This window comes from Gopherus flavomarginatus, chromosome 6 (genome assembly GCF_025201925.1).
Source record: "Gopherus flavomarginatus isolate rGopFla2 chromosome 6, rGopFla2.mat.asm, whole genome shotgun sequence".
Taxonomy (NCBI): Eukaryota; Metazoa; Chordata; order Testudines; family Testudinidae; genus Gopherus; species Gopherus flavomarginatus.
Genome location: NC_066622.1, coordinates 4,653,145 through 4,677,873, shown reverse-complemented (window position 1 = coordinate 4,677,873; position 24,729 = coordinate 4,653,145). Strand labels below are relative to the sequence as shown.

The 24,729-nt window shown below is 41.4% G+C and overlaps 1 protein-coding gene across 2 annotated transcripts in view; it reads right to left on the bottom strand.

Moving 5' to 3' along the window:
• Positions 1–2,109: 2,109 nt before the first annotated feature.
• The window catches only part of PTPRG (protein tyrosine phosphatase receptor type G), a 597,139-nt gene continuing 574,519 nt past the window's right edge, over positions 2,110–24,729 (bottom strand). For both annotated transcript variants that reach the window (XM_050957273.1, XM_050957274.1), the window contains exons 16-29: positions 22,985–23,081; positions 21,610–21,692; positions 21,239–21,373; positions 20,844–20,978; positions 20,237–20,409; positions 19,138–19,273; positions 18,642–18,788; positions 14,250–14,343; positions 13,200–13,276; positions 12,602–12,730; positions 10,099–10,245; positions 8,128–8,270; positions 4,688–4,823; positions 2,110–3,351 (exon numbers count right to left, since the gene is read on the bottom strand). In XM_050957273.1, the coding sequence (XP_050813230.1) occupies positions 3,205–3,351; positions 4,688–4,823; positions 8,128–8,270; positions 10,099–10,245; positions 12,602–12,730; positions 13,200–13,276; positions 14,250–14,343; positions 18,642–18,788; positions 19,138–19,273; positions 20,237–20,409; positions 20,844–20,978; positions 21,239–21,373; positions 21,610–21,692; positions 22,985–23,081 (1,779 nt within the window). In that variant the 3' untranslated portion in view covers positions 2,110–3,204. The remainder of the gene's footprint in view (positions 3,352–4,687; positions 4,824–8,127; positions 8,271–10,098; positions 10,246–12,601; positions 12,731–13,199; positions 13,277–14,249; positions 14,344–18,641; positions 18,789–19,137; positions 19,274–20,236; positions 20,410–20,843; positions 20,979–21,238; positions 21,374–21,609; positions 21,693–22,984; positions 23,082–24,729) is intronic.

Sequence of the window (24,729 nt, the reverse complement as noted above, 5' to 3'; positions counted from 1 at the left end):
TTTCTAGAAAGCGTGTGAGTGCGCACACCCAAAAACACACACACTCATTTGCAATCCATTACTCCCTTTTCTCCCCGGATCGCAAGTGGTGAGGACCATTGTTGACAGCAAAGCAATGCTTAAGTTCTTCCTAATTTGCAGACTTACACATCCTCTGAGAATTTCCAAGGTGTGAAAGACATCCCAACTCTATTGTACTAACGATTGTAATGTCATCACAATGTGTGTTGGGGCAGAGTGGACACAGCAAGGATGTGCCAGTGTGTGGCCCTGCATGTGGGGGACTTGACTGTGGTGAGACAGACAAATGCCAGCGTCTCAGCAGACCTCTATGCGTAAGGATCTGTTAACATATGTTCAGTCACACGCAGCCCCAGGGAAACAGGTGCACAGTTGAACATAACAGCAATACACTTCTTGATTCCCAGGAGAAAAAAAGCCAGGGAAAAGTCAAGTCATCAGTCTGAGTTATTTCCCCAGGGGTTAAGCCCTGTGTCATGGATTTCAAAAAACATTTATCAACATTCAACCCTGTTCCCATATCTCATTTGACTTTAAAGAAAATGGCACAAATGTAAGGAATCAACCCAAGAAAAGCCAGGCAGTGTCTCATTAAAACAGTCCACTTCCACTGTGCTACTTCCTTCCCCAAAACCAAACTGAAATGAAGAGTAACTGATTGCTAAATGGACTGAACAAATACAACTCTCTAACTACCTCTGTTAATTTGCAAGCCATTCTGTTCTTGCCAAGACCTGAATTATATCCCCCCAGGAACTCAGATCTTTCAGATGCAAGCTGATCTGTCCTCCTGTGCCAAGAGCTGGAATTTTCCGGCGCAGCGGCCATTGCCAGCAATGGGTGCACTGAAGCGTCTGGCACCAGTGCAGACTGGCAAATTAACTTTGCTTGGAAGGCTCTCAGCCCCAGCCTAAGCAGTGCAGGCAGCAATACTTGAAATGTGCTTGAAGGATTCCTGTTATTGAAGTGATTGGAAAGCCAATCTGAACTCTTAGTATATTAGACTGGCTGACCCCTGAGTGCTGAGCTGCCTAATGCTAGCTATCGATGGGCACTCCACAGCACTAGCATCGAACAGTTATTCTGAGTCATCTTGACATTTGTTTTTTGAATCAGTTCCTTGGTGCTGGACATGGGATTTTCTGATAGAAAACATGAATGTATGAATGCATTGCTGTGTAGTATCAGCAGCTATTTTGGACCACTAGTATCAAGAGGTTAAATAAATTCAGATAAATTCAAGGTAATGACATAGTTGTTACTGGTGAAATCTTTCAAATGCTTAGAAAACTGGATGAACCAGGTCTGTCAGCATGAAGAAATCTTTCCATCATTAAAAATAAAGGGCCAGCTGCTCTGCCTGTGTAACGTAGCATAGCTCCATTCAGATCAGTGAAGCTACGCTGATTTACACCAACCGAAGATTGGGCCCCAAGTGTCTACTCTTAACGTTACTGGAAAGTTCACTTTAAATGTCCTTTTGTATGAAAATGCACAGAATCACTAGCTTACCCCTAACCCTCCAGAAACCCAAATTAATAATTCAACCAAAGAAGTGGGTTTGCCTGGCAAATGCTTACATCCTAGCGAGGGTGTATTGAAAACAGGAAAAAAATCCTCATGGTTTTATATTTAAGTGAAAAATGTGCTGTAATATTTTGACAGCAAGCCCTGAAACATTACAGTGCCCTTTTTGTTTGGTTGAAATTTAAAACTAATGAAAATAAATCTCTATATAAGGGATAATGCCTTTACATCTATACCAAACATCCAAACTGTCAAATTAACATATCCAATTTTAGAGCAAACCATACCTATTTAGCAAAGCTGTTACGGACGTGCTTAGCTTTAAGCAGTTGCTTAAGGGTTTTGCTAGATAGAGATAGACTTAAGTACTTTGCCGAACTGGGATCAAAATGCACAGGATTAGGGAACCAATGAGGGATTACATCTAAGTGCTCAAGATAACAACACTGTTTAAATAATGTAATTTGGAGAAATTGTTTGATTTATGTGGGAGGGAGAATGGAATCAAGAGGTTTGTACTAAATAATTAGTTTGGCAAAAAATAAAAGAGGAAGAATGTACTTTATAGGTAGTTATTTTTTATTAGTTTGCTTCACCAGTAAATATGGATCAGTACTTTATGTTTTAGCACTAAAATATGAAAATTACACACCTGTAAAAATGGCATCTAACAGTTATGAAATTAAGAAACGCTCGTCTTCGCCATGTGACATACTATTAGGTGTGAGTTCCTGTTCAAGAAATTAATGTGTTTAAAAGATTGAATAGCTTAGTAATGAAAAATATTGCTACTTTCCTGTGTCTGGAAACAGACCTATTTTTGATCGTAGCACAGTTTTCATTGAATTGGCTCTGATGAAAATAAAAAACAACACAGTTCCATATGGCGGTTTTAAAATCTAAAACTGACATTTTTATTCTTAATAATTGGGGAAGCTTTGAGGCTGTAATGGCAAAATCCGTGACCATGTCCCAGGTCTGAGTTGTTCTATACTTTTTTTTATGTAATTTTATATGTTCCATGTGAAGCAATTCTTAGGCCTCAAAGTATACAAAAAGCAGAATCTGAAACAATACAAAAGCAATTGTTTCAGCTCCATGAGGCTATTCTACCTTCACTGTAGCTAGTAACCACCTGCCACATTTTATCACGAAAGGATGAATATTGCTTATCCACTGAACTGGAATACAGAAGACCTACAACAATTAAAATTAAAGCAATAAATATTAGGAGTATGACGGGGTGCAGTATTTCTTGTAGGAAGAATCCATCTGGTCTAGCATTCAAGATTTAAGATTCAAGGGTCACCGTAGTTAACAAAACTTCACTGCATTTAAACTAAAAAGTAGCATGTTTGCTGTCATGGAATGTCACATCAGGGCTTGCTTTTGTATTAGAGTATTATAGGCAGTAACACTGATCATATAGTGCAAACTAGATAAAATTGCGGTGCACTGTGTGAAAGAAACAGAGGTGCGAATGCTCAGTAGGATACCATTAAGACATAAAATGGCAAAAAATAAATATCAAAACTTTTATCAGTGTAAAAAAGTAATTGGGTTATTGTATAACCTAGAGTCTGGCAAAAAAGGCCTCAAAAAAGTTCACGCAGTCTTCAGAAGTTCTACAAATTAAGTGCCTTTTCAAGATTCCAATTAGACAAGAGACTCCATGCTTTCTGCAGGATCCGGTTCCTCACTGGCCATCACAGCACCGTTTTTGTCCAGTGTCATGGGACCATTTCCATTTTCCTTAGTGCTCACCAAGCTCAGCATTGCTTTATAAAGAAACTGGTACTGCTCCTAGAACAAAAAGGACAAATGGTTTCAATCCCCATGCTGGTTAGGAGACTGCATTTCCGCTTGGTGTTTCCAGTGCAGCTGGTTATGAAGAGTCAGCAGAATGAACCCATTATTTTCACATAAAATGCACGGGGCCAGTAAAATCATCTATATGACAGTAATCCTTAAATGTGGTCCAGAAATTCAGTAAACAGATCATGCCCAACTAATGCACTTCACAGGCATGCTGCCATGTTTTCAAATTCTTACAGAATATTTATTTGCTTTAATCTCACTGTCTTCTCTGCCCAGTCAATGCTACCATATCAGGTCAGTATTTAAACTACAGAGTTTAAATCCTACCATATTCAGAGGACATAACGAACAATTGTTGTTACCTGTGGAAAGCATGAAGATGTTACAGAATATGAAGCATTATTTTTGTCAGTTTAATGCATACAAAATGTTGATGCTAAAGACAGCAAAGAAGACTATCTAGTGAGCACCCAAACCTAGCACATATAATCGTGCCTTATATTCAGGCTGACTCTACCGGAACTGAGCCAGTGTTGTCTGGAGTCTTTCCACTGATTTCAAAGGCAGCTGCTCAGGCCAGAAATGCACTTGTGAAGTACATTATTTAACATGCAAGAACCTGTACGGTATATCAGGGCAAACGTAAGAAGCCTTCTGCTAACGATCTAGTAATTGGGGCTTCCTTCCAGTTAGCCATTTTCTTTTTTCCTCCTTCATTTCATTGTTATGTGCATCTTTAACAATACTGTAGAGTTTATGAGCAATGACTATGAATATAAACAGATGCTAACTACAGATGTCGGCTAGATTCTCAGATGGCACCTTGGGGGCAGGAGTGGGTGAAGACGACAGTTATGGCTCCCTGATTCTGGGGCTTAGTCTGGGGGTTACTCTGAACTATATCAATTGGCTATGGTTAGGGGCCACCAGACAAGGACAGCTGGAGTGCAGTGCGTTATGGCCCAGTCCCACCTCTATCCCCTATGCTGGGACTGTGTCTATACCTACAGGGAAATCTGACATGTTTTCAGTGTAGAGGGAGTGGAGTGATTCCCAGAATAAGGCCCATCATTTCGCTAGGCTCCCTCTCTTTGGTTCTGCTAAAGCAGTAGTAGCACTGGTTGGGATTATTTTCTGAATGTGCTTAAGGTAGTTAGAGCCTGTGTGGGAGCCTCATAGCTACATGAAAACACAAATAGGCCCATTAAGCAACTTCCATTGCTTGGCAGTAGAGGCAACAAGGCTTGGTAATGGACATCATGTTGTGTGCATGTTTTAATTTAAGCACAAGACCAATTTTATCCTCCACTGAAAGACTTACAATATCTGTAAATACTCCAGGCCGCATAAGATTGATCATCTTTGCCACCTGGAAAACATCGACAGCATTTTCATTCTCCAGCTGTTGGGAAAGGGTGGTCAGGGCACACAGCGTTCCGGCTGACACAGCTCCATACCTGCAAACCACAACACCGCCACGGTCAGACATAAAGAGGTGAATCTGGGCACCCTGGCAAATTGCCATGGAGCTTTGATTCAGGCTTAGCCAAGTGCTACATACATTGTTTTCTTTATTTTTTGTAAATATTCAATGTTCTACTCTATATGGGTGAACCAGTCATTTTTAACCATTTTAATAGAAAAGCAGCATTAACCATACACTGGCTATCTTGAGCTAACTGCGGATTCCAATATAAAGAACCATATCAACCAAATAATGTGAACCATTTAAAAATACCCTGCCTGGACTGTGCAAAAGCAGAGTTAAATTTCACACTCTGTTTGCGTAGAAGCGTTTCCATTATGTTGGAGAGTATTTTGCAATATGTTTATGGGAACTCAAGCAAATTACAAGCCATTACACCAAACAAGCTTAGTTCTTCCGTTCCGACAATTATGTAGGAGGGTCTAAGGCTGTCTGCACGACGCACCTTTTAGCCACACAGCTGTGCCGCTTCAGCTGTGCTGCTAAAAGACACGCAATGTAACCACTGTTTGTCGGCAGGAGAGAGCCTTCCTGCCGACAAAAACCTTCCACCCCCAATGAGCGGCGGTAGCTTTGCCGGCAGGAGAGCTCTCCCACCAACAAAGTGCTGTTCACACTGGCGCTTTTCGTTGGTAAAACTTCTGTTGTTGAGGGCGGCGGTGGTGGTGGTGGTTTTTTCACATCCCCGAAGGACAAAAGCTTTGCCAACAAAAGTTGAGTGCAGACAAAGCCTAAGCTGGAAACTAAGTGCCCATGAGTCAATGACAAACATCTTGTTAACACCCTTCAACTGAGCTAGGTCTCGTTTGCAGGCAAACGTCTGGGTGTGGCTGAGATATAAAGGTGTTCAAGAAATGCTATGGATATTGATTCACTGGATACACCCTATCAGAATTTTAGCAATGGTTTGTGACCTGAGGGCAATGCAGAACCTGTTTGTGCCAGGGACTGCTGGTATGGAGCAAGCTCCAGCCATGCCCATAGCAACAAACCCATGGCAAAGAAATGCAAAGACTGTTAAAAGAATGTTAAGAACTTAAGCCAACCTTGACTCTGCTTCCCCTGCTATGTTTGTGTGGCGATACAGTCTTTAAAAACAGGATGACATGCCATTATTTCCACCGGATCTCTGCCTCATTTTAACAGGACTAAACACAACACTGCCTCGGTGATTTCTGAAGATAACTGCAAACCGAATTTAGTCAAAAGTGAGGCCCCTCTGCCTCAGTCAGCATGCCTTATTCACCTATGAACTGCACACCAAACAAGGCAGGGCTCATTGTCCTTATGGGTTAAGGACAACACAGGTGCCTAAAGGGAGACACCTACATGCCTGTTTAAAGCACTAATGGACTGATTTTCAGAGAGGCTGATTACCTACAGCTCTCAGTGTCCTGAATGGGAGCTGTTGTGTACTCAACATCTTGGAAAATCAGACCACAAAATCCTTAAGTTGGTGCCTAAATATAGGCAGCCATGTTTGAAGATTTGGGTATAAATTGTTAGTGTTTAAGATGTGGTTTGTAGGTAGAGTTCCAGAACTTTTTAGAAATGTTTCTTCATCAAGTCGTCTACCAAGTACTTCCTAAATCCCATTTGCATTTAGTATTTGCAAATCCATACAATTAGAATTAATCCACAGTTGTAATTATTAGTGGATTATTGGATGCGGCTGTTGCACATACTAAAGAGAGATTTTCATTTTCAGCTACATTTGCTCAGCCTCCAAATCCAAGGTGCAATACACATTATATGCTAGGCATAAAAATAAAAATCACTGACTACGACAAATAAACCAAAAAAGCAATTTACAGAAAAAGTAACTCAGCACTTTTAGAATCACAGTTTTGAGGATTTGTTTGGGGTTTTTTTCTGGGAGGGAGTGAGGTAGGGAGAGGGGTGTCCAGCATGAAATGCCCAGATCAATAATGGTTCTAATTTTGTAAAGCATAATCTTGAATAACGCACGAACAGCAAAACGGCACTCCAGACTAGCCAAAGCATTAATATTAAAACTAGCCTCAAATTAATAAAAGCTGCCAAAATGCAACAGAGCTTACACTATGCATTAGTGAGGCAGAAAGGGAGAAAACCTACTCGCCCAGGCCCAAGTCACTCTTTGTAGGAGTTTGTCATGAGAAACTGTTGTAGTAGCAATACGTTAACGGAAAGGTTGCTTTGCAGCAGCAGAATACTAACGTGCAATTTTACATCTCAGTCATTAGCCTGGCTGACCACTGAAATGTCAGTGTTTGGTAAGGCTTTTGCAGAATAAGTAAGGCCTCAAAGATTTCCCCATTAGCTCCAATGTATCTTGCTGCAGCATTGACTAAAGATCATGGCCGGTCTAATGGCTCTCACAACAGTTCTTCAAAGTAGTTCCCAGACTAAGAGTTCAACCTGCATGGGCTTCCTTGGCACTTAAGTGGTGCATAATTCTTGTGCTGATCCTCTGCAGGGTGAATTTCTCCCTCTGAGAAGAGCAGTTGTGGACTGTCAGGCACTAGGCTCTGCTTTACAAGCAGTACATTTGCCAGCGCTGAAAACTGCCATGAATGTATGCAAAGCATCAGTAATAATGAATGTGTGATGTAAGAATTAGCATCATCTATAATCAGTTGTTGAAATGTTATTGGGCACACAAATGTGGTTGCTTTGCAGAACTATTTCTTAGAAAGAAGCGACACTTCTTGCAGGGGTGGGTGTTTCCTTCTCATCCAGCTGACGTCCAGATGGCTCCACAGAATGGCTGTAGGAACTGGACAAAATAAACCCACCATAAACAAATCTCTGCTTCTGTGACACAAATTATCCTTGCTGCGCATCTTGAGAACCAGCAGAGCTGAACTTGTTCAATCCTATTTCCATACGGTTGAAGTAAAGCCCTGTGTCATAGGTGGCACATTAGACCTACATTATTACACCGGAGTCCTGGGGTGGTTTTGAAACTGGTTTAATAAAAAAACAGCTCTGGAGTCTGGTCTAAACTATGGCTCTCACCGGTTTTAAAGCCATTAGAATTTGGGCGTGGGGGAGGGTCTGGCTTGAAAGACCCAAACACTGCATTATAAACTGCATTAAATTCAATTTATTTGCCTTTGAAGCATGATGACTGGCTGCAATTCAGGGAGGTTAGGTACTTTGATTGTGGTGCTTAGGCCATGAGAACCCATCCTCTCCAGAGGAGTGAGGACATTTTCCTCCATCTACACCCTTATCCAATGTACAATTTCTTTTATAACCTGTATGTAAATGAGAGAAGGCAGATGACATACTCATCATGAACAATGGTGGGGCCATCTCTTGTTAAGGCCTCTTCCTTGATTACATTGATAAGTTCAAAGGTACTGCTTATGGGGGCATCTGGGTTTGGCCATTTGGGACACTGAAAGTGGCGTACTTCCAGAACATAGTCATCCTGAAACGAAAAACCATCATGTCATTAGCCATTTTAACTCCACATTCATATACTTAGGGATGCTGAGGCTTCTTTATAGTGGGACATTCCTCCCCATTCTGCCCATCAATGAAAGAAACGAGAGGGGCCAGAAATGGAAATACTATTCTCATCTCCCGGGAGGTCAGGAGCAACTACGTTATACATGGATGTGTGCATCATCCACACATATGTGCAAGTATACTGTCTATGCACCCCAGACTGCTGTGTATTCAGCTGTGCAGCAAGCTGAGCAATCCTGGGACAGGTAGACTGGCACGCAAGCGGGGGCAGAAGAGGTGATGCACAGCACTTTTCTCCCAGTTCTCTCTCCGAGTAGCTGACTATGGACCCTAAGCTTCCTTCCCTCCCCAAGGACTGCATTAACCATGGTGCTGCTCCTACACAAGCAGAAAGCACAGCCAGGAACAGACCCCAGAATTGTTCCAAGTTCACCTGATCCTTTCTCTCTTTGAAGGGGTCTGTGGTGGGGTGAGGAAGTTGAGTCTTTCCCTCTCTAGAGATGAGTTAGACGCGTGGTTCTCAACCTTTTTTCATTTGCAGACCTCTAAAAATTTTTTAATGGAGGTGCGGTCCCTTTTGGAAATCTACATAGTCTGTGGACACTCAGGGATCTGTGGACCACAGGTTCAAAGCCACTGTTCTATGGTAACGGCAACCTTTCGCAAATCCTTTAGACATAGTCTGCAGACCCCCAGGGGTGTGTCTGGACCATCAATTGAGAACTACTGAGTTAGATCCCAGAGCTCTCGGTCCTGCAGCTCTTTGAGAGGACCAAGGTGTGTTGGCGTGTAGCATTTCCGGGTAGTCTTCAGTAAACGTCTTTATGCCCGTGGTACAGCAAGTGACTGTGTGATCCTTGCCCCTGCCTGGATGATAACACAATGCTCCCCTCTCCCTAACTGCTACAGGAGGAACCTCCTGCCTGCTGGCAGCACTCCTCTCCCTATCCTGTTCATCTCAGAGCCATCACTCAACAGCCTGCAGGCTGCATAGCCTCTGAGAGTCTCCACTCGTTGCCAGTTAGCTGCACAAATCCCTCCCCTGCACTGTGATGCAGAGGCAGGCAATGTGCATGCACAGTACCCCCTCTTGTCACCCCCTGTGGAGAGGGGAAGATATTATCCAACCATGCAATGGCTGTGTAGTTGCCCATGAAGGATTCAGTGAGGTCTGGGTGAATGCAGAACACAGCCGAGCTGTGCAGCTCTGGCATCTCTGAGGCTCCAGGGAGCAGGTTTGGGTCTATACTAAATAATCTGGAATATAATGAAATATTTAATTGTTTAAATATTTTCCATATATCAATTCAATCCACATAGGTCTTCCTTAGTCCACTGGCCTCTTCAGCATCTTTAATATTCCAAGGGCAGCTGGTAAAACAAGAGAAGAGCGACCAAAGGTCTCCAGACTCAAAAGGCTACCAAGAGCTTGTAACAATATCTTCTTCCCTGCAGCTAAATGCATCTGCCATTGCGATAGCAGTCAAAGAGTAGGTGTTGTCACTCAGTATAAATGTAGTTTAGCAAATGCAGAGCCACCACCATCGCTTCAAAACAATTCATTTGGAAATAGGAAACTGAATCTCTGTGTCTGGGGAGTGAGAAGGAAAAGGAACTGATATCAATATCCTTTCCCCTGCATCGGACACACAGGCAATATATTGACAAGTAAATCCTTTTGAAAACCATTTGCAAACTCTGTTTTACTGCACAGTTTAACTGAAGGCACTAGCGCGTTGGATGAAAGGGAGAGCCCAAATGCACCTTTTGTGGGGGGTTCACTTTACCTGGGTAGCTTCAAGGATAAAGTCATGGATGATAATTTGCTCTTCATTAGAGAGGCACAGTCTGTCTTTGCTGATAAGGGTCACGGTAAAGGCCTCACAGTTCATGGATTCCTCGCGACTTGGCCAGTACACAAACTCATCTTCTGCCTGGGGGAATAAAATAAACAGATCCCTGCAGTCTTCCAAATAGCTTATTTTATGTATGACTGAAAAATCCAATGGATCCAAAACCGGGTTCGATAGATAGATATAACCAGAAACCGATCTTTAAAACTGTTTGTGTCTAAAAGAGATTTATTAGAGTAGTCAGCAAGCCTCAAGGAATCCTTCTTGTGCCTCCCAAATAGTGCAAGTCCGCTTTTTAATTGGTTTCCTAGGGAAATGGTTATTTTAGTTAACTTACACCTAACCTTTCTGTAGACACAATGTTTCCCAGACTACACCACCTGCTGTCTACCCAGTACATTACTGCCTTTTTTTTGCAGTCAGGTCAGGTACCTGCTTAGAAACACTGACTGAACTTTAGAAATTGTTATTGTCTTTAATTCTTATCTATCTTGGTCTCATCCAAACCCAGTACTGTCAGGGGACAGATTCTGACGGACTTTACTGTGCTTTGGATCAGAACACTGGAGGTCGTCGTATCTAGTTGTTGAAATTTTACGAACTGAGAAAAAGAAACCCTAACATTCCTAACCCCGAGGAAAACAGCAGGTCAGCTTAATTCTCTGTAAACCTCAGTCTACGGCAAAAATCGTTTACTGAAGGAGCAAGGATAAATTCTAAGTAAAAAGAGCGCTGTGATGGGGAAAAAAGGATTAAGAGTTTCAGTACGTTTAATGAATAACCAGCAGTAGATTATACTATCAAGAAAATATTTTTGAAAAACAATTGTGCATTCTAAGTCACAGACCCAAAGAATGGAAGAAACAGTAGACCCAAGGCCTGTACCTGTTCTTGGATTCAAGGTCGTATGGTACGTGCCAGCATAAGCACAGAAGTTAATTTGACATACTACATGGCATTGCTTGCCTGTCTCTGAGGACAAGATCAGGCAAATTGTTTTTCCTTCTGAAAAAACATGAACCATTATCCTCTGCATCTATGAATCCATTTTCTCCCTCTGTGGCCCAGGGCAAGACTTTCAATGATACTTCGGCTCCCCAATGCTTACGTCTGTTTTGAAAACGGGACTTAAGGCTCCCGTCACTCAGGTGCTTTTGAAAAGGTTGCCCTCAGTCTATAGAATCATATTCAAGTAGTCCCTAATATTGTTGATTGTTCCATAGTAATCTCACCCTTCTTCCTTAGACTAAACTCACTCGGACATAGTAGTCAGTCTGCATTGTCATCTCTCTCTCAGCATTGTATGTTCAGCTTCACCCACACTGACATTAACCATATCACAAAGTTTGTGCCAAATTCCGGCGCCTGTTTCCAGGGCAACCCCCACCACCCTCCACACAACGAAGGCAGAATCTGGCACTATGTGCCTTCCAAGATGAGTTGCGAGGTATTTTCATATCTAGCCAAGTGTCACCTCTCCCAGTTATATCATAATCAGAACTGTTCAGCAGCATTGCTTTGTGTGCTTTTAAAGGCAGGAGCATCCTCTTCATTTTCACCTGACACACACTCTTTTCATCAATTCTCTGATTTGATAGTGCTTATCTGAAAGCTCTTTCCCTGGGAATTCCTGCTGATCCCTTTAATCTCACTGCACTAAGGAAGAATATAAACGTGGCAGCCCTCACAACCACTCTTTTCTAGTAACGAAGCCCATTGTTTCCCTACCATTCTCAGCCACACTTTAGTCAGGCACATATGAAAAAAATCAACTGTTCAGACCTTAATCCTTTTCAGCACTCATTCTTCTTAGGCCTATGCCAGTTAACCTGAAAGCTATCATTAACACTTCACCTGTCTCACCTCCAACACTTGAATTCTCCCTCTCTTTTATTTCCATTTATATCCACATATACAATCACAACTGCTTTCCCCTTCAATCAGAAATCATGTATTTATCCTCTCTTTGATCTTCTTAACCTTAGGTCCCCATGAAGCAAACTAATAATGACACTATTGTCTCTGTTACCACTTGCTGTCCTTAACCTTAGCCCCTGGCAAACGAATAACTTCATTGTCCCCATCCTTTCCATCACATGGGCCACAAACACATAGCACAGAGTCTTAAACTATCATTTGTGCTCTGCTCTGAGGAAACTGTATGGTTTCCTTCAGTTCATTAGTAATTCAGTCTTGGCAGGATACACTAGTTGAGGTTACCTTTCACCTATAGGAGGATATAATCGATTTGAAAGACAGCAGCGACATGGTTGACTGTAACAAGCTTGCTGTATGAACTCAGATTTAAGTAGATGGCTCAAAATTAGCTACATTTTCAATGGAAACATAACCAGCGTGCATGAGTGACCCAATTCCAGCACCCTGCTGTGCTCGGTAATTGAAGTATAGTATATACACAATTAAGTGTTTAACTTACCAAGCTCTGGTTGTCTGGCAGCATGACAATGATCTGTGCATTATGATCCCAGATCATTCGCCAAAAGTCTTTAGTTGTATGTGGAAGAGGATGCTGGGTTATGATGAACTCATTGCTCCTGTAGTAACCCTTATAAAGCAAAGACAAAACCACACAGTCCCTTGTTGCACCGAGTATTTTTAAAACATTACATTGTATTTATAGGAACAGATACTGTTGTTTTGACTACAGCTGAAAACATGCAGTACAAGTCTAATTTTTTCTTGTGCTATTATTAATATTTCTTACACAAACCATTTTCACTCTGAGTACATTTCCACTTCTCAGAGTCCCTGCTGTTTTCATTTACTCTTAATGCCAATATTTATTTGAGTGCATGTAATGGAAAAATTCATTCCATAAAAATGCTTTGCATAATTTAAATAGTTTAGACCATGATATTTTATTAAAGATAGTTAAAAGTTTTACATTATGAAATGTGTTAAAACTTCATCTTTTATACTCAATCATTATATGCAAAATTAAGACAATTGTAGGAATCTGGTATTTAACACGTTTCAGTTGATTTTGCTCTATAATTAAGTGCAGATTTTCTCACCATGATATAAGAGGCATTAATGTAATCAGTTCCCTTCATTCCAGGCAGTGGCGCGAGACCCACCCTAGCACGTTCAGCTATAAGATGAAAAAAATGATCACAGTCTGGTCATGGCATGGTGCAGAAAGCATGAATTTCTGAGATGACTTTAACAAATCCGATCTAACACAATTCCCATCTCCCCCAGCAGCAGGCCCGCACTGTAACCGTGATAACGCGCTGCCAGCCAAAGCAGAATAGAAGATGAAATGTTGTACAATATTCCTACAAGAACAAAGTAATTTCAGGAACCAGATTTTACTATAGCAAAGATTTTCACAACAGGCTGAGTTATCAAATAACAGTCTATGCAGTGATGGCAGGGGATTTCAGATCATTCTTGACTATAGAGTTCTATTCATCTCCAATTGCACACAAAACCATCTCATTTATTTTGATTCTTCAGTCTTTTTCCAGCATTGCTTTATGACCATTTTGCTGACCTCGGGGCAAGCAGGCAGCTGTCTCCACAACTGAGGTAATCCCTGTTGATTAGTCACCCAAGAACATACATAACCCCCTCAACACATCTCATCTCCTCCAAAGAGAAGAGACGTAGTTTATATTTCCAGTCCCTCAATTTTTTTTGAGTGTGCATAATGTGCTACTAACTGAATCATCCAAATGTGGTAATTTACTCATAGCAGCAACACTAACAAACAATCAACATCAATCGCATTGCGAGATATTATCTGAGTACAGATGCTAACATGACTGCATTACTGTGATTCCGTAGCTAAAAAGTCCTTCCCCCTCAACCCCCGCCATATAATTATTCAAAAACTTAAACACTTCAGATTAACATTTTGCTTGGACAACGCATTAAGCTGACACCATCACCAGGTCCTTTTGCTCAGTTTCACCATAGTAATTTCTAAAGACAAGACATCTTTGGCTGAACAAAACACAACCATTCTCTTTCCTGGCAGCTATGCCTCTTCATGCATAAGCAACAGAATTCAACACAAAAAGTTATGCTAAGCAGTAATCAAACCAAAGAGGTGAGCTTACATGGCACAACTGATGAGTTTCTGTTCTTCTCTTTGTTGCAGTCTTTCTGAGCACTGAAGCATTCCACATATTTTGCATTACACTGTGTAACCAGCTGAAAGAAAACAAGTAGGAACTGGTTTGACCAAGTTCTCATAGCCCTCAAAATGAAGAGGAAAGTTTTTCCTTGGCAGCTCCTAGAAAAAATACCTCACTGGAAGAACAAGCTCTATGGTCAGATTTGCTTAAAGTACTCACAATGCCAGTAAGAATCATCCTCTTCATAAAATATATGAATGCTTATTGGATACTAAGGTCTCCACAGGTCTCAGCTTTGGCACACATCAAAATGAAATTCCATTCCAAGTTGATTTTCACAGAACACTCTAGATTTAGTTACTTCTGACAATTTATTCTGAAGCCCTGCAGGGATGTTTAGCCCAGGAGCAGGTCTCAGGGGAAAAAAACCCAACAAAAGCAAGCCTCTCTCTCTTCCTTTTTACACTGAAACAAGATCATGCCTAAGGAAGTTTATTTACTGCTGTGGCCTACTGTGAGCCCAAAACGATTCCAGCTGAGACCAGGCATTTGGGGCACGTTCTCCAGTCTGCCAGGTTCACTTTGTGCCGCTTCTGTGGCACAGAATGAAGTTGAGGTGGCAGGAGATTTCTCCTGGAGTATCCTTCTGTGTGGGGAAAATCACTGCTGGTCCAAAGTTGGTGCAAAGCTGGCTCTGCTGCTTTCTGGACCAGAACTCCATTGCTCAGTATAAGGGGAGGTAGGGAATGTGAAGTGGGCGGTCGAAGGAGAACAGAGAGAGTGGCAGGTCAAGGCTCCTTTATGCCTATTCTCCATAGGGAGATGTCAAAGCAGCTTTAATTTATGCTGGGACCAGGTGGTGAAGAATCAGGGAACGATGACTGATATTTTGTCAATGCCAACTCTCCGCTGGGCTAGAGCTCTGCTGTGGAATCAAGTTCCTCATATCTGCTTCTGCAGGATGGAATACCCTAGAGGCATTTGAAGTTTGATGTACCTTATGTAAAAGGAAAGACAAAAGGGGAAGAAAATTGTGCAGATACACTGCACTCCTTCTGTATCATTATCCTCCTCTGAGAGCAGCACTTCTGACGTTACACAGTTATTATATCAAGAGTCATTACAATGGGTTGATACTGTTGGAAGCAAAACTATGTCGTCAATATTGGAGCTGGTCCTAAACCTTGTATTTCCCACCACAAAAATAATTTCAAATGAAAATTTTTCATTTTAAACTTTTTGTGGGAAATTTCTAAACAAAATTAAATGAATATTTCACTTCGTTTTTAATCAAAATTTTGGATTTGGTTTTTAAATTTTTTTTATTTAATTTTTTTATTTTCTCCCTTTTCTCTTTTTTTTTTAATTTTGCCAATTAATGCAATAGAATGAATGATGCTGAGGGATAATGTTTTGTCTTTTCTTTCAATTTTCACCTCTATTTTTTCCTTTTCCCACTCTATCTTTTCAAAAGTTCCTCAACTTTGGAACAGTTTCAGAGTGCCAGAGTTACATTTTTCTTTTTTACTCTTGTGTAATTTTTCCCAGAGACGGCAAAGATTTGAAGTGTTGCAGGGGAAAAAGTGGAATAAAACCTGTACATTATTAATTTTTATTGCTCTGTGTGTCAAAAAAGGAAAAAAGAAGGAGAACATTACAATTTCAAAAACTGAAATGAAAAGTTTTGTTTTGAAATTTCTCACTAAAAACAGTATCAAAATTTAGCTGACAACATCTTCATGTGATTTTATTTTCAACAAAACTCCAGTTTTGAGCTGGAAAAGATTCTGGTTGAAAATTTTTGACCAGCTCTATTCATTAAAATATCAACAAGAGAATAGCAGTTTAACAATCTCATCGAAGATATCCCTTTCTCAGATATATAATGGGCATTAAATTAAATGGGGCGGCACTGATATATTCTGCCTAACAATCTATTTGGATCTCTACATGTATGTGGAGGCACAGGCAGATTACGCTTTTGTGGGGCCCTGGGCCAGAGCAAGTGGGGGGCCTGCTCCACCCCTTTTGCCTGCAGGCCCCCTCAAGTTCCTGCTGGGGAGCGGGGGTAGCAGGTCAAGCCCTCGTGTCGTGACCCTATTCCCCAGCAGGAGTGCCGGGCAGGCAAAGCAGATCGGGGCAGTGCCCATTTTTCCAGGGGTACCCAATTGGCTGGGGCCCCTGAGCACGGACCCGGTTGGCCCAATGGCTAATCCCATTCCCATCAGGACTATTACAAACCTCTGAACAACATGAAACAGCCACCATTTAAAAAAAAGACAAAAACCCTATCAGACAAGGGTTTCTCACTTCGCTCAAAACTCTCACTCCAGAACTAAGTGCTGTGTCCCCCATTTGCCAATTAATCCTTCTCTACTGATATTCCAAACCTCCAAGTAACATCAAATAGCTGCCAACATTCACCGAGGGCAACATTTTCAAATGTACAAAAGTGATGTACGCCTTGTCTCCACTTATGGTGTTGTGCAGAGTACAGGTATTAGCCATGTAGCTACCTGCCGCACAGAAAGGCAGCCGTGTCCACCCTTGTCGCTGCACTCTATAGCTACATGCAGCAGTGAAAGGCTCCCGCGGGGAGAGGCAGCGAGGAAAGGCTCTGGTAGCAGGGAGCTGCTCCTTCCACCAGAGCCTTTTCCTGGTGCCGGAGCCTTTCACTACAGCGAGGAAAAGCTCTGGCAGGGAGACACTACACTGCTAAAAATAGCAGTGCAAATGTGAGAGGCACTGCTTGAGCGTGTAGACAGCCGTGCAGGATGTATATCCCAGGGTTCAGGCATGCAGGGCATGCTACTTGCCTAAGCCACTCCTCACCGTCTATCCTGCTGCTTATACTTGTGCTAGCTGGGCATGCAGTGTCTATGTGTTACATGCTGGCCTAGTGCAGACAGACCTTTAGGAGCCTAAAGTCCCATTTTCAAAAGCTCCTAAGCAAGTTAGGTACCTAACTTACTGAAGTATTTTGGTAAATGCCCGTAGGTGCCTATGTGCATTTTTAGGAGCTTAAGTCCCTTTATACATCTGGCCCTTCGGAGTCTCATTGGGACATAGGCTTCTAAGCATCTAAGTCACTTTTGAAAATGGGAATTAGGTGGTTAAGACACAGGGTACGTCTACACCAAAATCAAACACCTGCAGCTGGCCCAGGTCAGCTGACTCAGGCTTGCGGGGCTATAAATTGCAGTGGAGACATTTGGACTCAGGCTGGAGTCCGGGCTCTGAGACAGTGCAAGCAGGGAGAGTCCCAGAATCCGGGCTCCAGCCCAAGCCCGAACATGCACAATATCATTTATAGCCCCGAAACCCAAGTCCCATGACCCTGAGTCAGCTGACCTGGGCCAGGCGTGGGTGTTTTACTGCACTGTAGACATACTCTTCGGCATCTAAAATGTCATGGATGGTACAGAAACCTAGAGAGTCTCACCAGTGAATTCAGAAAATGGCCTATTCATTTTTTGAATCATTTGGCACCTGGTTTAATTTGTGTAATGGTTTCATGTCTTTAGCTGGTACTTGTCTGAGGGAGTTTAACTGTGAAAACAGGGTCTACACAGATTCATCTAATGAGATACAGTAACACAAAGTAGTTTTAAATGTGTATTTAAAATGTAATCAGAAAATCTTAAATGGCTGGAGGCTTTTAATTCTCAAATGTGAGAAAACGGCAAACTTATTTTTAATGATGAAATTTTCTGTAATGTATTACTGGAAAAGCAACAGCTGCAACAGCTGTTTTTTCCTAGAGTCTCAAGAAAACTAATTTACCATGTACATACAATACCGAAGATTTTAATTGTGCTACCAACAACCACCTCCATTTGTTTTAACTAGAGATGGGTCTGAGACACCAAGTTTGGATCCTGATCTAGATCTAAAACTAAACAAAATCTAAGGAGTGTTTGGATTCAGCATTTTGATTCAAGCTCCTTATAGAATGAGGGGTCAGCAGCATAGTTCAAATGAGTGCCCAATTCTCTCTTTACACCAATTTTACACAAGTGTAAGTAACTCCATTAGGGTGACCAGTTGGCAAGTGTGAAAAATCGGGATAGAGGATGGAGTGTAATAGACACCTATATTAGAAAAAGTCCCGAATATCAGGACTGTCCCTATAAAATCGGGACATCTGGTCACTCTAAACTCCATTGACTTCAATCACATTAGTCCGGATTTACATCACTGTAACTAAGGTTGTTCAATCTGAAACTTCTCCAAAATTCAGGGGTGCTCGGACCCAGCGTTTTGGTTCAGGTTCCTTTAGTTCTGTCATTAGATATGATAGCAAAGACTCTCCATGTGACAAAAGATAGGGAGCTGTGGGTGTGAAATCACGCCTGATGCCTGATAAACCTTTACCTTGAATTGTTTCTCTAGTCGTGTCTTTCCTCCTATTCCAGGTATAAGAATGCTGTTAACATAACTATGCAGCTGGTTTGCAGATACTTCAGTCTCCTTCCCAAGGATGGCTTCCAGCAAGGCATCATGAATAAAAATGTACTGCTCCTGGAAAGTCAAGAGCAAGTGGTTTAAGGGTTAGGAGAAAATTACACCGAGCAGAGTCATTAATGAAGGCGGACAGCACACTGAAGGAAAGGGGTACCTTTCCTTTTTAAAACAAGCTCAGTCTACAAATACTGCTCAGACTGGAGTATACATTCATGAGTATAATCTAAACAATACTTAGGAAATCAAGGGAGGAAACAAAAGTTTCTGGTCTTGAAAAAAGACACTACAAGTCACCGAAATGCCTGTATTCTGCATTTAGAGAAAAGTAACTGAAAAAACGATTTCCTTTTTGATCACATCATAAAAACGAGCACTGCTTTCAATTCAGTATCACTCCAATCTTTACCTCTGTCTGAACGAGGTAGTTGCGCTGTGTCCTGATGTGTTTCAGGAAACCCAGGACATTAACTGTGCTTTTGTCTTGTATCTGCTGCAGCATGCTGTCTATCACAATGTAGGTACCAGTTCTGCCCACACCAGCACTGCAAAGGACAGGAAAGAAACCCTGATAATTCTGCTGTATTCAATTAAATGTTAGCAATGGCAAAACAGAGTTCCTACATTTCTGTCCCCAAACGTTACAGTATTAGAACACCTTGACCCTCCTGATCATTAAAGTCCTTAAGTAACATGTTATATGCATTCCAGGATTTCAATCGCATGAAAATTGTGCTTATTTTAGCTATTTTTCCAAATGTTTGTTTCCTTTTCCCTCTCTAGGTTCCTTCCGAGGACATCTGTAGAGATGCCCCCTGCTGAGTGCAACTGCTAACACTAGTGATTGTGGGTGAAACTCTATGGAGGAAGTCAACTAAATGATCATTATGGTCATACCACAGTTATTCTGACCTTAACATCTGAGAGCGCTCCCCCATTGCTAGCACTGGGTGTTCTATTCATAGTGATTAACGTAGCCATATAATTGACTTGCTTCTTCTCTATGAAGGTTATCTGCGACCAGACTATTTCCCAATAACTGTCTGCCGTACAATCAGTGCTAACATCTTTCAGACCATGGGTGGTTTGCAAACTAATTCCTTAACTAGGTCTTTGATTATTCATTAATCTTTATTCACAGAGCATGACTGGTCAGTCTAGAGAGACACGGTATTGTTACTCCCTGGTTGGATGGCTGGAACTGTGTAAACAAACCTTAGAAATGTCTAGTGCAAATAGCAAGTAAGTGGAGTTGTACATGTCTTTTGTCAGCACCCTTGCTTGCATCTGAAATTCACCCGTGTCGGCACCCTGCAGAAGATTTAGGCATCCTTTACATCTGCTGGGATTAAGTGGTTCAAAGGCTTTGCACTGAGATGAGTTTCATTCTGCTTTGAATTGGTGTGTTAATAATCTGTTGTATTTGCATGTTAATAAGAACCCACCCTAGAGTACCTGTTGCATCCAAAGTGTGCTTTCCACGCCCCAGTTAACCAGAGTTGCCATACCTGCAGTGTACAAGCACGGGTCCCATTTCCGGGGTCCTGGCTGCTGACGATCTCCTCACAAAGGTTAGCACAGGCAGAGCATATTCTGGCACTCCCATGTCAGGCCATTGTGTATAGTGATACTGAATAACCGTTCTATCGTTCTGTCGCCCTTTGGGGTTTCCCTTCTGACCCTGTACGTAAAACGCACCCAACAAGGAATAAATATTCGGAAAGGGGAGGCCTGGAACTACTTCAAACTCTATCGACATGTTCAAACAAGCAGGTGTCAGCTGAAGCTCAACTGGAGAAGTGCTTCTGCTCCCACAGCTCTGCCTCCCACTTGATGCAGACAGAGTCCCGGGGACAAACGCACAGGAGAGTGGGGAAATAATGGCCATGAGAACTTCTCTAAGGGAAAAGAAACTCTGCACAGCTCCGCACTGTGGGTGCACAGTAAATGATTTCGCCAGATATCCAGTAACCCAGGCTTCACTTAATTATTTCCCATCAGCCAGCTACTGAAAGTTGTACACGTAGCAGGCAAGACCCCTGGGCTTTGCTGGTATGATACTTGCACTTAACAAGCTGGACAGGAAATTAACATGACCAGAGGGGGCTCACTCACCTTCTTCATTTTTGTGTTCCTGACTGTGAAACGGCGGACCGTGTAGCAGGCATGTACCTTTGTGCTCTTCAATGTGACTGTAATGTTGCCGTATTCCTCGCTATTCTCCGTTGGCCAGTACTGATCACATTTTCTCTGAAAGAAGGGAGAATTACATGGGTTGGGGTCATTTTGGTTTTACTAAAACCATATTTTGAGTTTATCAGAAAGGGTAAAAAATCATACCTAGTAATTTATATCTCCACTATGGGATTTACACACGATATAGCAATACCCTATTTGTGTATTTAAAGCTAATGGGTCAAATTCTGCCCATTCATGAATCGGAAGGCAGGATTTAATTCACTATATTAAATAGAAAAGGGCGGTCATTATCAAGCTACATGGTCCCTTACTCTTCCTTTTTCCACGAGGTTTGTAATCATGATAATGATTCCAGTATTTTGTTCCCAAATCATTCTCCAGAAATCTTCAAATGTAGACTTCAAAGGTCCCTGGGTGGCAATATAGGCTTTTGCTTTGTTGTAACCCTTCAAAGAAAACCAAAATGCAAAGTAAGATGAAAGCAGCAGCAGGTCAGACACATTAATAATTTACAGATAACAAAGAGAGGTGTCTTTCCTGTTCTGAATATTTGAAGAGTTTGTAGCAGGAGTCCTGGGGAAGTCAGAAAACACAAACGCTTCGTAAGAACCAACTGGATAGATTTCCCCCTTTACGAACGTATTTACAATGAGAGAAGAGAAAAAATATTCAAACAACTTACATCAACATAATTAGCATTAATGTAGTCACTGTGCTTAGAATCTTTTCCTGGCGAAGGCCTTAGTTTCACCCTACTGTGATCATCTATGAGAAAAAACAGCAGAGAAGCACTAAGGAACAGTACATTAAAAATATTGCAGGTAAACCATCCCATTTCCTAGCAATTTATGGGTGATATTCACTTTGCGTGCACATAACCTGTGTAAACTGGCTTTACAGTGATGGAAAGGGAAGGGTCTGGTCTCGCGGATCTGATTGCAGGATCAAAACCTCGGGCAGTACACAAATGGGGGGTGGTTTTATTTTTTAGTACGTGACAGCGTCCCTTTAAAAAGTATGAAATGGGAGGAGTAGGTGTGCTCAGAGTAGGGGGACCTATCGAAGGACCGCCCCCTTACCGTAGTATTTGAGTGCCTGAAAGGTCTCTCCACTCCCCTTTCCCTTGGTGTTTTACACGTAATGCTCACAACACTGGGGCTGTGCTATATCCTCCTTTTACAGATAGGGAACTGAGGCACCCAAAGACTGACATGCCCAAGGTCACACAGGAAGCAGGGAATTGTGCTGGTGTCTTCCAAGACCCAAGCTAGCACCCTAAACACTGGGTGAATGTATGTCAGAGGGTTGTATTTTTTATACAATTAAAATCATGTTGGATTTGTCCCATTTGCATTTGGTGTTCTTGAGGGCAAAGCTTTGCATTGTGACCTTTACAGGAGCACGAATTCAGTACTGCTATACAATATGTGTTGACTGCCAATCTCCCATCAGTTCTACATGAGAGATGACAACAGAGAGAGTTATTCCACCTCCCAGCTCAGATCCGGAATAATTTGCAGTCCTGAAACGGACTTCAGCTTCGCAATTCTCCGAAGGACGATGAGAGAGACCTGCAATGTGCTAAGAAGGCCATTGTTTGTCCAAGTCGCTTTCTCTTGTGGAACAGTTTGAAATGTGACAGACATACCAATCTTACCTTTAGCATATTTGGGAAGATAAAATGAATCCCAAGGATCATCAATAAAACACTTTGATCCACCACACATCTCCCTTAAGTCGCTTTTCAGATTAGCATATAGAGTTCTGGCAGTAATTTGATCTTAATTATTCAGTTGCATTGTCTTATGCAGGAGTGCTACTTTTGTAAGCTAAACTTGCAATATCTAACACCAAATTGTCAATGTTTTCCCGGTAAAAAGCCTGGGTGAAACCATGGCCTCACTGAAGTCAATGCCAAAACTCATATAGACTTCAACAAGACTAGAATTGTAATTGTTAATTGCTGTCCCTCTCCAATTAAAATTAATTTTAAACAGCCTTAGAACAGACGGCCTTGTACAATTTATGTACTGTATTTACCGTAATTGCTTACTCACATGCTAAAATGTTGATGTATCTGTTCTTGTGCTTGTTATCTGGGTGATTGGAATGTTCTGCTGTGATGTTCATGTCGGCTGTACAGCGTTGCACTTCCTAGTGACAGAATTATTCAGATGGAAAATACATAAATACAAAAACATGGTGTGTCTCATTTTACAACAGCTCTTTGCAAACATGTTGAAACATCAACATTTTAATGGTTTGATTTCTTTGTTGTAATCTTTCAATGTAGTACAGTAAAACACATTCTGGTTAATCAGGGATGTTAACTGAGTCCTGGTCTCCGATTACAGAATCAGGTCTCCAGAATGGGTGGAATTAACTCCTTCTGCAAAGATCAATGAAAGGCCTGTGCACTAGAGCTGGTCAGATTAGGGTTTTCTCTCCCACAGAGAAAACGTTGACAAATTTAGTTTTCAAAAAATATTTCAATTCAAAATGGCAACAGTGGTAGAAGTCATAGTTTACACTTTCCTCTGTAAGCTGAGCTTTCTAGACAGTCTACAACTCCCAGGATGCACCAGTTTCTACTCTCTTGGTGAGAAGAAGGGCTGTGTCATATGAGTCACTGGTCATGGTGCATCATGGGAGATGTAGTCCACAATATAATTTCATTAGAAAATTTTTGACCACTCCCACTGTGTACCTATTTATGTTGCCGTCAAAATATGTCTTTAAAGGAATGCAAGTGACGTAGTGGTCATTTGCTAGCTTTTTGCACAGGAATGACTTCAATACAATTTTTAAAAAATTGATCCGATGGTTATGAAAAGTACATTAAATACAACTGATGGCAATGACTGAAGAGTAAAAAAAAATTTTGAAAGAAAAATGTCATGTTATCCATGTTTAGGTACATATATTTAGGCAATTCATCTAATTTATATAATAGAACCAGGGTAACAGGCACAAAGGGATTTATGTGCTTCAAGATGCAGAGAGGTGCCTACTGGAGTTTACAAAAACATTTAAATAGTTTAGGTGCCTGACTCCTGCTGACTTTCAGTTCTCAGCATAATTCCAGCACACGCAATTAAACCGTACAATGTGGGTCTGTTAAAACAGCGGAGTGGGCGTCTTCTCCTCACAGCATTAGCATGGCAGAGATTTGCCTTCTGCCAGATTCATCTAAAGAGTTACAAGGTTTCAGAGAACGTCTTGCAGACTTTGCCAGACTGACATGTCCCTGTGCTAATCTGGGGTGATACTTGAATCAATTAACTCATAGGCAATATCGTGTTCAAGATATACTTTCTTACACGTGCTTAATCACAACCTCAAAATGTTAATACTCTTTTATATCCAGAAAAAAGATCCTAATGACAAAGTTAAGAGCTCAGCACCTTAACATTAACATTATTATTCTATTTCTTTACACACTTTTTGAAAATAGTTCAGTGCATGTTTGTTTAAATAGTTGTGGAAGAAATTGTTTATAAAAGATTTTTGTGGGCCCAAGAAATCCCTTTCCAAAATCCAGTTCTACCCAAGATTATGGGGATGGAGTGCCAAATTATTTTGTACTAGAGGCTTAAAAAACAACGGTATAGAACCTGCCTAATAAAGGAAGTCATTAGCAGTGCACAGCTGCTACAAAGATCAGGAGCTAAGTGACAGAGAAAATTATCAAGAGAAATACTATACAAACAGCAGATGTAACAGAGTTTGACATTATGCAGACATTTCACAAAGGGGTTGCATAGTAATTTTGATATTTTCCACAGCATTTACATTTTAAAAG